Source organism: Phyllostomus discolor, chromosome X, assembly GCF_004126475.2.
Source record: "Phyllostomus discolor isolate MPI-MPIP mPhyDis1 chromosome X, mPhyDis1.pri.v3, whole genome shotgun sequence".
NCBI classification, from domain to species: Eukaryota; Metazoa; Chordata; class Mammalia; order Chiroptera; family Phyllostomidae; genus Phyllostomus; species Phyllostomus discolor.
The window spans coordinates 39337566-39351324 of record NC_050198.1 but is presented as its reverse complement, the minus strand read 5'-3'; the positions used below and the strand labels follow the sequence as shown (position 1 = coordinate 39351324).

The following is a 13759-nucleotide window of genomic DNA, read 5'->3' as shown; positions in this document are numbered from 1 at the left end:
TCGGAGATTCTTTGGTGCAACCCGACCCCGGCCCAGGCTCAGCATAGGTCAGGGCCCTCCACCTCACGCCTGCTCCCCAGTCTCGGGGCCCCCATGCAGCAGGGCTGTTGGGGGCCAGGGGATGCAGTGGGTATCCAGACAGGGGCCTCGGCAAGCGGAGTGGGCAAAGGCTTGCAGGTGGGAGGAAGACGGAAGGAGGTGGGAGAGGTGGAGGGAGACGCTGGGCAGGCCGCGGCCCCTCCCTGCTCCCTCCCTGCGCGCCGCCGGCGACAGTGCCCCTCCTGGGCAGGGGGCGGAGAAGACGGCGACGGGAGGGGAGGAGGCGGCGGCGGAGGCGGGATTTGGAGTTTCCCTCCGCAGCGGCGGCGGCGGCGGCGGCCCCTCGGCTCCAGGCGAGGCCGCCGCCCGAGGCTCCAGTGGCGCTCGGCGGCAGTGGCGGTGGCGCTCCCCGCCGCCCGGGCCTTGGAAACTTCCCGGCCGCCACGCGCGGAGCCGGCGCAGGAAGCCGAGCGGAACAGAGGTGAACAGAGGTGAGCGGAGCACGCGGCGCCAGGGCACCCACCCCACCCCACCCCCACCCGGCCTGGCCGCCGTCCGACGTGCGCTCCTCCACCCTGCACCCCCAAAGTCTTGCCAATGCACATCCTACGGAGCCAACCACGCGCCCCTGCGAGACCCGCTTGGTCCTGCCACCACATACCCCCGCATCCCACCCATGCACCTACCGTGTCCTCCGCCACGCACACCCCCTGCCACTTAAGGCGAGCGCACAAACCGTGCACCGCGGGCCCAGGTCCCTACAGTGCAAACAGCTGCCCCTAATCTACCACTCACCACTGTCCCCAACTCAGGCCAGCACCCATCCCAGACCCTGCCACACCTCGAAAACACACCCAGGCACACGTATTCCCAAAACATCTCTGCACTCTCTGCACTAACATAGCTCCCCTCACTGTGCCCCCACCATCTCCGACTCCCCATATGCTCATTACAGACACTCCACCCACATTCCCAGCCCAGAGACACTGCAATCCACCCACCCCAAGTGAAGCCCCAACACTAACCCACACCCCAGTGGCCGACACTCCCCACTTTCCGCAGCCAGGCCCACTCCCCAACATGTAATCTCAGACACCCCAATATGTATGCACACCTGCTGGATTCCCACTCTCCAGCACCCTGCACCCCCCCATCACAAATAGCCCTCAGTAGCCCCCAGCACATCCCTGAGTTCCTCCTACCACCACCCCCAACACCTGGCACGCGGGCTCTAGAGGCTGCAGCATTTGGTGACATCCCTGCCAGGTGCCTGTGGCTCACCTTCGGCAGCGACTTGCCATCCTGAGGGCCACCAGGTGACTTCCTAAACAGACCTTGAGTCTCCCCAGCGACTGGTTTGGCCTCTTCCCTAAGAGATAAAGAAGGCTCTTGGGAAGCAAGGTACCGTCCTTAGATATGGGGGCGCTGGTGGGGGACGGGAGGAAGCCTAGAGGCAGGCACTGAAATGGAGGCAGAACACTTAGTAGGTGGGTTCCACGAGCACAGGAATTCACGCAATGTGTGTGTCTGTGTGTGTGTTGGGGGCAGAATGTGTATGCTTGTGTGCTTGTGTGGGAGGGGCATTGTGCAACACGCAGAGAGAAAAAGCAAAAGCAGCACCCTCCTAGGCTCCCTGGGTGCAACAATTGGTTTCATTCATTCATACCTTTGTTGTAAACGAGCATTTCTTCCGTGAGCTCCCAGCTGTTGCCAGGCCCCACACTGGGGGCTGAGGCCAGCTTGGGGCCGTGCACACACCCGCTCCTGCCTTGGAGAAACTCCCAGTCCCACGAGGAGACCGACCAGGAAAAGCAGAAAGCCATCCCCAGCAAAAAGTGAATTTGGTGGAAAAGACACAGGATTTGGCAGAAACGCTGTCGCTGGGAGTTGTGCTCCCGGCCATGTGACCGGGCCGCGACAGCCGAAATCCTGCCACTCTGCCCGGCGGGAACCGTACATTTCGGAATGGGGGGGATGGCAGGAGAGGCGGGGCGCCGCTCTCCGGAGGCTCTAGAGACAAGAGGACACACGCGACGCGCAAGGGGCCTAGGGCCGCAACATCCCCCCGGGCTCCTAGAGGTAGTGGCGAGGTTGAGGAGGAGGCCCGGGGTGCCCCGCGTGGGCGAGGGTAGCGGACGCAACGCCCACCCTGCGGAGAGCCTTGCTCCGCCAGCCCGCCAGAGGGGGCCTAGAGAGGCCCAGGCGCGCAGCCCGCCTCCCCCTGCCCAGCCTGCCCGAGAACAGGCGCGGGGCGGGGTGGGCGCCCCGAGTGGGCTCCCAGAGCAGGCGCTGCCGGGGGCCCGAGTGCGGGCGGGCCGGCGAGGGTCGGGGGAGGGGGGTTTGGCTGCGCTCAGCCCTGCAGTGCGGAGGTGGCAACAGGTTCCAGTTCGTCCTGCTGCTGGCGCAGCGGGCGCTGCTGGCGCCCGGCACAGAGCACTCGCTTTTCTGGTTGGAGGGCTTGCCAGCAGGATTGGGAGAAGATGCAGGGGAGCCACTTTTCAGGCGTTGGGAGACAAAGGCCCCAACACAATCCCACCCTGGGTTGTTTCTTGGAGCCTAGCTTCCTCTCCCTTCACTACAGCAGAAGTTGCCTCCCTCTCCATCATCTTCCCAGCCAGCTTCCCATCACCTCCTCCAGGAAGCCCTCTCCAGAAAGTATACCTGGGCATCTCAGGAGCTCCTATCTCTCTGGGGGTCCAAGACATTCTCTTCAACCACACTGAACCCCCATGACAGCGTGGGTGGGGGTATGTGACTCTCCACCTTCCTGTTAGATGGACCTTTCCACCTCATTGCCTACAACACAGCCAAGCCAGGAACCGCAGGCTGGCACATTGCAGAACCACTTGGTGCCTGCAACCCCTGGCCACCCCAGGGTCCCACTCGCAGGTGCAATGGGCCTGGAGGGAGCCCCCAGTCTTGGGGCCCATGGCCTGGTTCTCCACCAGGCAGCCTACTTCTGCCTGTGGCAGTGAGGATGGAGGGATAGGAAACACTGGAAGACAGAGTCCCTGCCTAAGAGCACGTGGGACAGAGGGAAATGGGCCCTGCTCTGACCTCCACCCTCATCCCCAGCTTCCCAAACTTCAGGTCTTGGGCAGTGCAGCCTCAAAGAACTGAGGTCTGGAGCACACAGGAGGGAGACCACAAAGTCCAGGAGACAGAGAAAGGCTGCCTGGTGGAGAGCACCTTGGCGGGGGGCGGGGGCGGAGCTGAAAAAGGAACAGAATCTCTACAGCATGCAAAGGAGGGAGGCCTGGGCTGAGGGAAGAGGAACACAACCTAGTTGCCCAAGGCCCCTGGGTGCTAGCAGTGGGACTCATCCCAGAGGCCAGGAAATGGTGGGCTATGGCCAGAGACTAGACCCAGGCTAGTGACCCAGTGCACCAGGGATGAAGGGAAGATGGGGTGACTGGAGGCCCCTTTGAGGAGGCCTGGCTCTGCCCAGCGTTACCTCCTGAGTTTTCTCATCTTACTCTGGTCTGAGAGGAGTCTTCAGTAGCCACACTAGACTTAACTAGCCTAAAGCTGGGGCTCCCAGTGGCTTTGAGCCCTGTTCTCCTTAGTCACACGGCTTGTAATGCCACATCCTATGTGCATAGCTCTGCCTTCTTTTGCTTAACTCCTTAGGGTTAGGGTACATTCCCAGAAGTGGCCATAGGATGTGCATTTCTTCCTGGCCCTAGATGCATATTACCAAATTCATTTCCAAAAGAGCCGATAGAGAATTCCCCAACAACAAACAGTAGAACAGCAGGCCAGTTTCACAGCACCCTCACCATCACTGGGTGTTCTCATTTTGAAAACATTTTACTAATATAATAGGTGGGAAGCGTTATCTTGTTTTCTGTTGCTGTTACCTTGGTTTTTAAATTTGTTTTCCTCCCATGCCTGAGGTTGAACCTCCCCCCTCTCCTGTTTCCTCCTTCATGCAGTCTTTTCTGGTTCCTTGCCTATTTATCTATCAGAGTCTTAACCTTTCAGTTAATTTGTATCAGCTTTGTCTTATCTGTTGTACATTTTCTTTCACTCTGCTATTTGCTTCAGATGAGTTTTAAATAGAAGGGACATAGAACCAGACTTTTCAGAAACCTTCCCCACCTCATTTCAATGTCTAGGCACTTATCACACCTGGTGTCTGGTCCCCTGTTGGTGACAGGCTTGTCCTACTAGCCTGGGAGCTGTGTGCAAGCAGAGACCCTGTGTGTCTTGCTGGTTCATAAGCCTGTGTCCGTGGAAGGTATGGAGGCCACCAGCCTTTGCTGAACAAATGTTCTGGTACAGGGCGGGGCAGAAGGTGGTTGAGGCAGACAAACCTGGAGTCAGGGAGAGAGAGCTCTGGAAGCTCTGTCAGCGACCTGGTCAAGAGCTGGCAAGAGCAGGGCAGAGGAGAGAAGAGAGTACAGATGTGGGACTTAAGTAGAAACTACTTGGCTCTTGACTAGACAGGAGGCAGAGGGAGAAGCTGGGGTGACTCCCAAGATCAGTAACGTGATAAGAGCAGAGTACCGAAGTTTGGTACTGGGAGCTCAGGGCTCCTGGGTGTTTTTGGCCAGGCCTGCTCCAGTGAAGCCAGTGGGGTTGTCCAGAAGCTGCCCTCTAGCCTAGTCCTCTAGCCAGCCTTGGGTAGAGTTATGGACCAGAAAGCAGCAATGGATTTCTGTTCCTGTTTCCTCCTCCCCTCCATGATTTCAGTGATTTCAGTGACAGACACCCCACGGTAGCCCAAGGTGGTGACTATGATGAGCAACTAGATAGATGGGGCCACTGAAGTCTACTGCTGGGACATGAGAGTCCAGGGTCACCAAGCGAGAAGGGCTGGAAGCAGCCTCTGGGGCAGGGGCACTGGGCTCTTGTCCCCACCCCTCCCCCTGCCTCCGGGGCCTGACTGGCGCCGGCCAGGGGAGCTGTGGCTGGTCCCCTGCTGGGCCCCTGACCTGCCCTTGGCCTCTGCCCCGGCCCTGTCCCGCTTGGGTGGAAACCTCGGCTGGAGGGAGGGGGCACCCGAGTGCTTTCGCTGGCACCCGTTGGCTCGCTGGACCCCTGACCCCGCCCACATTGCCCCGCCCCTCTAAACGGTAACTCCTTGTCCAAAAGCAGCCGCTTCCCAGGTGGAAATCAGTTCCCTCTGCTAGGGAGCAACCAGCAAGTGGTCAGCGAAGGACTCAGGACTTTGCTTCCACGTGCCCGTCTGCTCGGCAGCACAGCCCTCTTCCCTTCGTCCGAACCCAGGAACATCCTGCCCGGAGACCGCGCCCGTGTCCCAACCTGGCTACCGCGGAGACTTCGGATCAAGCCTCAGGTCTCTCTTCTTTTCTTTTTCGAGAACGGGGTAGGGACTATAGCTGGGTCAGATCCGAGAGGGCTAGCCAAGGTCCATCACCTCAGTTTCACCTTTATTCTCTGGGCCCAATTGGCCGTGGAGAAGATCTCAGCCTTGAACCCCTCTCGCACGCACATGCTCCCAAATTCGGAAGCACGAACGTGGGGAGTGATTTCGGGCAGGCCAAGGGATAGAAACCTAGAAACAAGGTATGTAAGGAGGAAGGTGGCCGTGGCCTTGGAATGTCCCGGGAGAGGCTAGAAAGTAACCCACGGCTCTCAAAGGGGCCGTTGGATGCCCAGCCTCCCTCTTCTTCCTTCCCGGGGGCAGTGAGCAGCGACCAGGAACCCAGGTGGCTGCTTTGGGTGTTTTTCCTGGGGCGCAGGAGCGCCTTCGGAGTGTCCTCACTGTGGGAGGGGCGCGAGAAGAGAATCGGGAGGTGGAGAGTGTCCCTGCGGGACCCTGGGAGCTTGTTTTCAGGACACGAGGGTTGGCTTCACATCTTGACTCCCGAGCCCGCGCCCTGTGGCAGCCAGGTCGGAGGACGCAGACTCACGACGCATGCTTCCCTCTCTCCGCAGCACCAGCGGCCCGACGTGCTGAGAGCTGCGAACCCATGGAGGGTCTAGGTCGCTCGAGCTTGTGGCTGCGCCGGGAGCTATCACCCCCGCAGCCGCGGCTGATGCTCCTGGACTGCCGCAGCCGCGAGCTGTTCGAGTCGGCGCGCATCCGCGGGGCGCTGAGTGTGGCCCTGCCCGCGCTGCTGCTGCGTCGCCTTCGGCGGGGGAGCCTGTCGGTGCGCGCGCTCCTGCCGGGACCGCCACTGCAGCCGCCTCCACCCGCCCCAGTGCTCCTGTATGACCAGGGTGGGAGCCGGCATCGGCGCGGGGAGGCTGAGGCCGAGGTCGAGGAGTGGGAGCCGGAGTCAGTGCTGGGCACCCTGCTCCAGAAGCTTCGGGATGAAGGCTACCTGGCCTACTACCTACAGGGTAGGTGGAAGCGGAGGTGGCTTGGTGGCTTGGTTGGGCACTGGCCTGGGGAGGATCCTAGCCCAAGAGTCAGGCCCCCCCCCCCCTCCAAGGGGATTGACAATTCATTTGATCTTGAGCAAGCCCCCTTTTTGTGTGTAAAGTGCAAGAGAGATACCCTCCCCTGAGTATGACCTTGGGCAAGTCCTTTACCTTTGAGAGACTCAATTTCTGAGTCTGGAAAATGGGGAGAATCTTGCTGACCTGACTTAGCTCACAAGATTTTCAGGAATGTAGTACCACATGCGGGCTCCCGGCATTTCTGAGATAGTAATAGCACCTCCTCCAGCTTCTCAGCCTTGGGCAAAGGAGGCAGGGGACACAGGAGGACAAATCCTGCTCTGCAAAGGCTCTAGTGGGGGGAGGGGAGAGAGAGAAGCAGCGAAGGCAGAAGGAGCTTGTGGAAGCAGAGACCTGCCCTCTTACAGTCATGACAAGGCTGGGGGGTGGAGGACAGACAGGCTGATACAAGCCTGTTGGCTCCTTGCTGACACACACACACACACACACACACACCCTCCAGAAGTCCAGGGTAAGGACAGGGTTCCCATGAATCTACAGAGCCAGTCGTCCCCACCTCCCCATCAAAGAGGGTCTTTGGTCTTTGTTCCCTTGCCCCATTCTGAATGCCCGGGGATATAGAAATATCCATGTTGGGTTTCCCGGCCCCCACCCCAGCCCAGGGAAATAAAAGTTATCTGTAGACCAAGGAAATGCTCGCTTCTTGGGACTTTGGAACCATCCAGGTGGAATGCCGCACACTCTCCCAGGCTCCCCTCCTCTTGGGGTCCCATTTTATCCCTGAAGAGAACACAGAGATGGCTGTGACCTGGCCCCTGCATCGGGTGCTCCCAGTTGAGCTGGATAAGGAGACACTCAGGCAGAGAAGTCACATCTGAATCTTTCCTCTTCTTTAACTGATGGCCTCCGTCCTCCCCCAAACTAGCAGTACATCTAGACTCTGTCCAGCCCTCATGCTTGCCTAAGCTTGACCCTGGGGGTTTAAGATCCTTTTGGGGTGGCTTTGCCTGGGCCCAGCAGCCACAGTGGGCACTTGCTGTCCGGAAAAGTAGCCAACAGTACTAAGTGAGGGTGGCTGGGCTGCCCATTGCACACCACACAGTGACGCCAGTCTAAAACATTTGGCTTTCAAGTTCTTTTTGGGGATATCTGCAAGCCCCCTCAGGTGTCGGGACTGTCTAAGGTCAGTTCCCTATCCCTAGCCAGGGGCACTTAGCTGCCCAGGAGTCCAAATCAGCAGGACACCCCCTCTCTCCCCTCAGGTGGCTTCAGTAGATTCCAGGCTGAGTGCCCTGACCTCTGTGAGACCAGCCTCAGCAGCCGTGGTGGCTCAAGCCTGGCCATGGCACCCAGCCCTGTAGTGGGGCTGGGCGGCCTGTGCCTGAGTTCTGAGTGCTCTGATGCAGAATCTGAGGCCGACCGAGACACCATGAGCTACGGCCTGGATTTGGAGGCTACCACACCCCCGCCAGGGGGTCTGCTGCCATCCTTCCCTGTCCAGATTCTGCACAACCTCTACCTGGGCAGTGCCCGAGATTCAGCCAATGTGGAGAGCTTGGCCAAGCTCGGCATCCGATACATCCTCAATGTCACCCCCAACCTCCCTAACCTGTTTGAGAAGAACGGCGACTTTCACTACAAGCAGATCCCCATCTCGGACCACTGGAGCCAGAACTTGTCTCAGTTCTTTCCGGAGGCCATTGCATTCATTGGTGAGTTCACCTCGCCCTCCCCTTTCTCCCTCCTCCCCCCAGGTGGACTCCTGGCCTCTCCCATTTCTTCTCCCTGTCCCTCATGATGGCTCCTCCCCAGCTTAGCTGCCATCCCCAGAGCCCAAAGCCAAGATGGTGCTTCTGGGGTTGGGCACTGCTGGGGCCGGGAGTCCTCAGCCCAGGCAGGGCTCCCAGGCAAACCTGGCCAGGGCCATCTGGCTTGGAGGGTGGGGCAGGGGCTGCAAGGGTCCCTCCGAAAGGCCACTAGCCTGCACCTCATGCTGGACCCCACTTTGCCCCCCACCTAGATGAGGCCTTGTCCCAGAACTGCGGGGTGCTTGTCCACTGCCTGGCGGGTGTCAGCCGCTCCGTCACCGTCACTGTGGCCTACCTCATGCAGAAGCTCCACCTCTCCCTCAATGATGCCTACGACCTGGTCAAGCGGAAGAAGTCTAACATCTCGCCCAACTTCAACTTCATGGGGCAGCTGCTAGACTTCGAGCGCAGTCTGCGGCTGGAGGAGAGGCGTGCCCGGGAGCGGGGGAGTGGGGGGCAGGAGTCTACCACCTCTGACCCACCCTCCTTCTTTACCACCCCTACCAGCGATGGTGTCTTTGAGCTGGACCCCACATAGGTCCCTGCCTTGCCCCCCCATGGGTGGTGCTCCCAACCACCCATGTGCTATGGGGAGATGGAGGGAGGGGGCTCAGCTATAAGTGGGGGGTGGGGGGAGGGTTGGTAGGGAAGCACAATACCTCATTTAGGGGCTGTGGGAAGAGGCAGGAGCTAGGAGTCCCTCCAGGGTAGCCACAAGGAGAGACCTGTCCTGCCCACTTGAAACATCCTCGGGAATCCTATTAAATGTGCCTATGGGCCGGCCAGGGACCACCGGCCTGACCCTTGCCGCTTTGGGGCGGAACCATGCTCCAGAAACTGCCTCTTCTGCGACTGTTACTTTTTTCTTTTGGGGAGGGTTCCTATTCTGAGGGACCATTCCAGGTGGCTGCCTGTTCCCAGGCCTAGGCCCTGCGTGCTCTGCCAATTCAGCTGGGCCCTGAGCTGCCCTGTGGTTTCCCCCTTCAGGAAGGGCGTGTGCCTGCTCCAGCCACCTCATTTGCCGCAGGGACCTGCTCCCAGTCCCATCCCCATCCCCAAATGTCTGTTTTGGGGGAAGGGTTCACCACTACCACCAGTGCAGTCACCTCTCTGCTTCTCTTCCAAGAGCTTCCCAGGGGATGTGGACTTCCCAGAGGTGCAGTGGCCACCCAGCGCCCATGGGGACAGGCCCTCTCTGGGTGGCTTCTTGCTGGGCAGCACCACTGGGGAGAGTGCTAGCCTGAGAGCCGTTGGGAGGGTTCCCAGCCACACATCTGGCGCCCTGACTGTTTATCCACTTGACATTTAAAAAGATGCTTTTTTTTCCTCTTTCCCAGATGTCTTGACAGGATCACTGGGGCTCTTTGTGACTGAGGGTGGTCAAACTGCCACCAAAGGAGACGGGGTCTCAGAGCAAGAACTGGGGGTAGGGGAGGGGAAGAAGAAGGCCTGAATTTTGATGCTGCGGGTCCCACACAGCCACACACACACACAATCATTCATTGCAGTACATGCCCCTGGCGGGTGGTGGGCAGCAGCACTTACACACCTACCCTAGCCTGCTTACATGCCCGGCCCAGTGACCATCTCACCCTTGGGAACCCACCCCACAGTTCCTTTCTTTCTTTGTTCCTGAATAAACGGTTTATGCAAGATACTGAACTGAGGGAAGCTGCTTACTGAGCACCTTGGAGGGTTGGGTGGAAGGTGGGGAGGGAGGCCTAGGAAGCGGGTGGTAAGCTGGGCTGCTGGGGGACTCAAGCACCGCCCCACCCCCATGTCGTCACTTCCCACCTGGCGCCTGGACTGCCTGTTGGCCCAACCTCTGGCCAAGTCCCCCATTTACTCACAACCCATTGAGCCTCTATCTGTCACACACGGCTAATGACTAAGACAATGCAGTGAACCAAAGGGGCCTGCTACTTGGAGCAAACTTCCTGGGAGGGAAGACACTAAACAACAGACTGCATAAAGCAGTAAATGACATTGAGTGTCTGGAGTGACAGAGAGATCACGGGAGCAGGGACCCGGAAATGACCAAGGAGTTTGACAGTTGCACCCCAAAATTTGGTGTGGAATCAGACCCAAGCCTCAGTATGAGGCAATGGAAGCCACAGAAGGATGCAAGCTGGGAGGGACAAGGACAGACTTGCATGTCCCAACACCTGTCCCTCTGGTTGATAAAGTGTAGAATTGGACCAAAAGCCCCAGGCCAGAGGCAAGGAGAGCTTGCAGAGGTCACAAAGCCACCTCAAGTGACAGATGGGGTTTGCTCCTCCCTGGCCTCCTGGCCTCGGCTCTAAATACTTCCAGTGCCTTCCACACTTAGTAGCTGGAGTGGGCCCTCAGAATTCCCAACCACAGAGACATGACAGGAAGTGGAAAGTAAGCTGAAGGGTGGGTAGGAACAAGTGCAGGATGAGAACGCAGCAGTGATTTTGAGCATATCTGGGAAAATCTTCCCAGTGCAGAACCCCTAAAACATGACAAAAACCCCTAAAACAAAATCTAAAAACATGTTGGAATGAATGGTTTGCCTGGTAGGAAAATAAGAGAAAACCTCCGAAGTCACAAACTATGAGGATACTTGTGTCAAGAGGAGTGAGCCAGCTCTGGGGCTAGCACCTGTCTGTGGGGAATCTACACCCAGGAGCCCAGGGCCACCCCCTTTCCCTTGAATGCCCACTTCCTGTACCTTTCTGGACACCACCCATGGTAACCTAGAGAAAACACCTGGGCCCCGCATATAGCCCATACTCTGGAAAGCCGATGCTCACAATAGGTGTGGATGGCAGAAAACTGGCCCCCTAAAGATGGCCACATCCTGATTCTGGGACCCTGTGAATATGGTACATTACATGGCAGAAGGGACTTTGCCAGTGTGATTAAGTCAAGGATCTTGAGATGGGGAGACTATCCTGGATTGTCCGAGTGGGCCCTGAATGCCATCGCGTGCATCTTTGTGAAGGAAGGAGGAGGCATGAAGGTGAGAGAAAGAGACGTGAGGATAGAAACATGGGTCAGAGCCAGAGAGAGATTAGACGATGCTACACTGTTGGCTTTGAAGATGGATGAAGGTGCCACAAACCAAGGAATGTGGGTAGCCTCTAGAAGCTGAAAAAGAAAAAAAAATGCTTTCTTCCCTTGAGCCTCCTCAAAAAAAAAAAAAAATGCAGCCCTACTGACACCTCGAATTCAACTCAGTGAAATCTATTTTAGATTGCCATAACTGTCACATGATAAATTTGTGCTGTCTTAAGCTACTAAGTTTGTGATAATTTGATATAGCAGCAACAGAAAACTAATACAACTGGTGACCTAGGAAAAAATAGCCCACCAAAAGAGGTGAAGATGTCTGCCTATCTGGACCTTGGATCTAAGTAGAAGTGGAACAAAAGGAAAATGTTGACCTGAGAATTGATAGTCACAAGCTGAAATTTTAGCTTAGAGTGGTCTCGGCATAGAGGAGTGGATTCCCCAGAATTTCTCTTTCAGGGACTTAGGGAGAGTAATCTAGTTGGGGGGATAGCTCCTAAATTTGTCTTGAAGCTGATCTGATTAGCTTGCACACAGATTTTACTTAGACTGTGACAGCCCAATAAAAATAGAAAAGTTTAAAACATTTTTTAAAAGTTCTAAATGGGTTGGTCCAAAGGGAGTATTGCCCAGCAGTATGTGGCAGAGGCAAGTGTAGGTCCTCTATGCAGGGGTGTTCTTCAAATACAGGCCTCAAGGGATTCCTATAGAAAATTCTAAAAATATATAATAAAAAAACACAAAATGTACAAGGAAATAATCCACCATGCATTACAAAAACATATACATTTAAGTATCAATCCTGCAAAAATAGATTTTTAAATTATATGACACAAATGAAAAATACACATGACCAATATAGTTTTAAAAAATGAAGTATCGCCCTGGCTGGTGTGGCTCAGTGGATTGAGAGGTAGCCTGCAAACCAAAGGCTCACAGGTTTGATTCCCAGTCAGGGCACATGCCTGGGTTGTAGGCCAGGTCCCCAGTAGGGGGTGCATGAGAGGCAACCACACATTGATGTTTCCCTCCTTCTCTTTCTCCCTCCCTTCCTCTCTCTAAAAATAAACAAATAAAATCTTTTTTAATGAAGTATCAAAAGTATAACAAAAGAACAAGAGACTACAAAATGACCAAGTACTATTGAAAGATGAGCAAATAAAACTTCTAGAAATTAAAAATATAATAATTAACATTAGAAATTCAAGATATGGGTTAAATAGCATATTAAATACAGCTGAAACTGGCAAAATGGAAGATGGATTTAAATAAATTATCCAGAATGCACAACAGAGACACTGAAGTCGCACAAATACTTACTTGAACTTGTAGAAGAAGAAAAACAAGAATAGGGACTATGCAATAGTAAAAAAGACAATGACTTTTTCCAAAACTGATGAAAAGACACTGTGGAAAAGAATGTTAAGTATCCCCCAGTATGCATCCTCCCCTTCTTGCTTTTACAAATAAAATCCCCAAAGGCTAACAGCACATCTGGCTTCCCAGCTAGAAACCTTATTTCACTTTCTCCCTGATGGCTAACTGTGGCCATGTTCTTACATGTTGTCTACTTTCTCCATTAGAGCCATTAGCATATTAATGGTAGTATTTCAAATTGCTGGTCTGATAATTCCAGTATCTCCACCATATCTGAATCTGGTTCTGATGCTTGCTCTTTCTCTTCAGAGTGAGTTTTGTTTTCTGGGTTTTTGTTTTTTTTGTTTTTGTTTTTGTTTTTTGCCTTCAGTATGCTTTTGCTTTTTTGTTGAAAGCCAGACATGATGAACTAGGTAAAAGGACCTGCAGGAAATAGGCCTTTAGTAATGTGGTGATGCAGTGTGAGGGCAGATGAAGCATTCTGTAGACCTGTGTCAGGTCTGTCTTTATGTGAGCCTGTGCCTCTACACTGTGAGCATCACAGTGCTTCTCAGCTTTCCCCTCCTAAGGTGAGATAGGATGGGCAGAGGGGATGGGTGTAGGGGATTTATTTCCCTTCTCCCAGGTCTGTGAGATTCTGATAAAACCTCCATAGGTCAGGCTTTGATATAATAATTTATCTTGAGGGTGGGCCTTGTTAAGAAGAACAGAGTACTCTGGTATATTTCAAAATATCTACTTTCCCCTCTGCCCCTGCCAGAACCATGAGATTCTTCTCCAATCTTCACTGCGAGAACATGGTGAGGTTCCTGGAGGTAAAACCCACAAAAGTGCAAAAGCTTCCCTAAGACTGTCCCCCTCCCCCCACCTGGAGTGTTTAACTCTCAGACTTGTCTGCAAGGAGCCTCCAGAAATTCATCCATTACAGTTCAGGTCTTCCTGCCCCAGCACTGTTCCCAGCTGTGGGTTTCACTCTGGTAAATTGTAATTCTCTGTATTCGCCTGTCACTCCAGTTTTGAGGGCAGCAGTTTGCCCCACGACCTCAATTCTCTGATGGATCTAAGAAGAGCTGTTGATTTTTCAGGTTGCTCCATTTTTACTCATTATTAGCATGGAGTAATGACCT

At 55.2% G+C, this 13759-nt stretch overlaps 1 protein-coding gene across 3 annotated transcripts; it reads left to right on the top strand.

The window, feature by feature from the left end:
* Nucleotides 1-435: 435 nt before the first annotated feature.
* Nucleotides 436-9876, top strand: DUSP9 (dual specificity phosphatase 9). Of its 3 annotated transcripts, XM_036016529.1 has the most exons (6): nucleotides 449-530; nucleotides 1306-1440; nucleotides 5272-5341; nucleotides 5944-6351; nucleotides 7674-8123; nucleotides 8432-9876. In XM_036016529.1, exons 4-6 carry the CDS (start codon nucleotides 5979-5981, stop codon nucleotides 8755-8757), a joined length of 1149 nt encoding a protein of 382 aa, XP_035872422.1. In that variant the 5' UTR covers nucleotides 449-530; nucleotides 1306-1440; nucleotides 5272-5341; nucleotides 5944-5978; the 3' UTR covers nucleotides 8758-9876. The 3 variants fall into 3 exon arrangements, with proteins under 3 accessions (XP_035872421.1, XP_028378633.1, XP_035872422.1); XM_036016528.1 differs by lacking the exon at nucleotides 1306-1440 and having other exon boundaries at nucleotides 436-530; XM_028522832.2 differs by lacking the exon at nucleotides 1306-1440 and having other exon boundaries at nucleotides 440-530; nucleotides 5140-5341.
* The last annotated feature ends 3883 nt before the right edge of the window (nucleotides 9877-13759 follow it).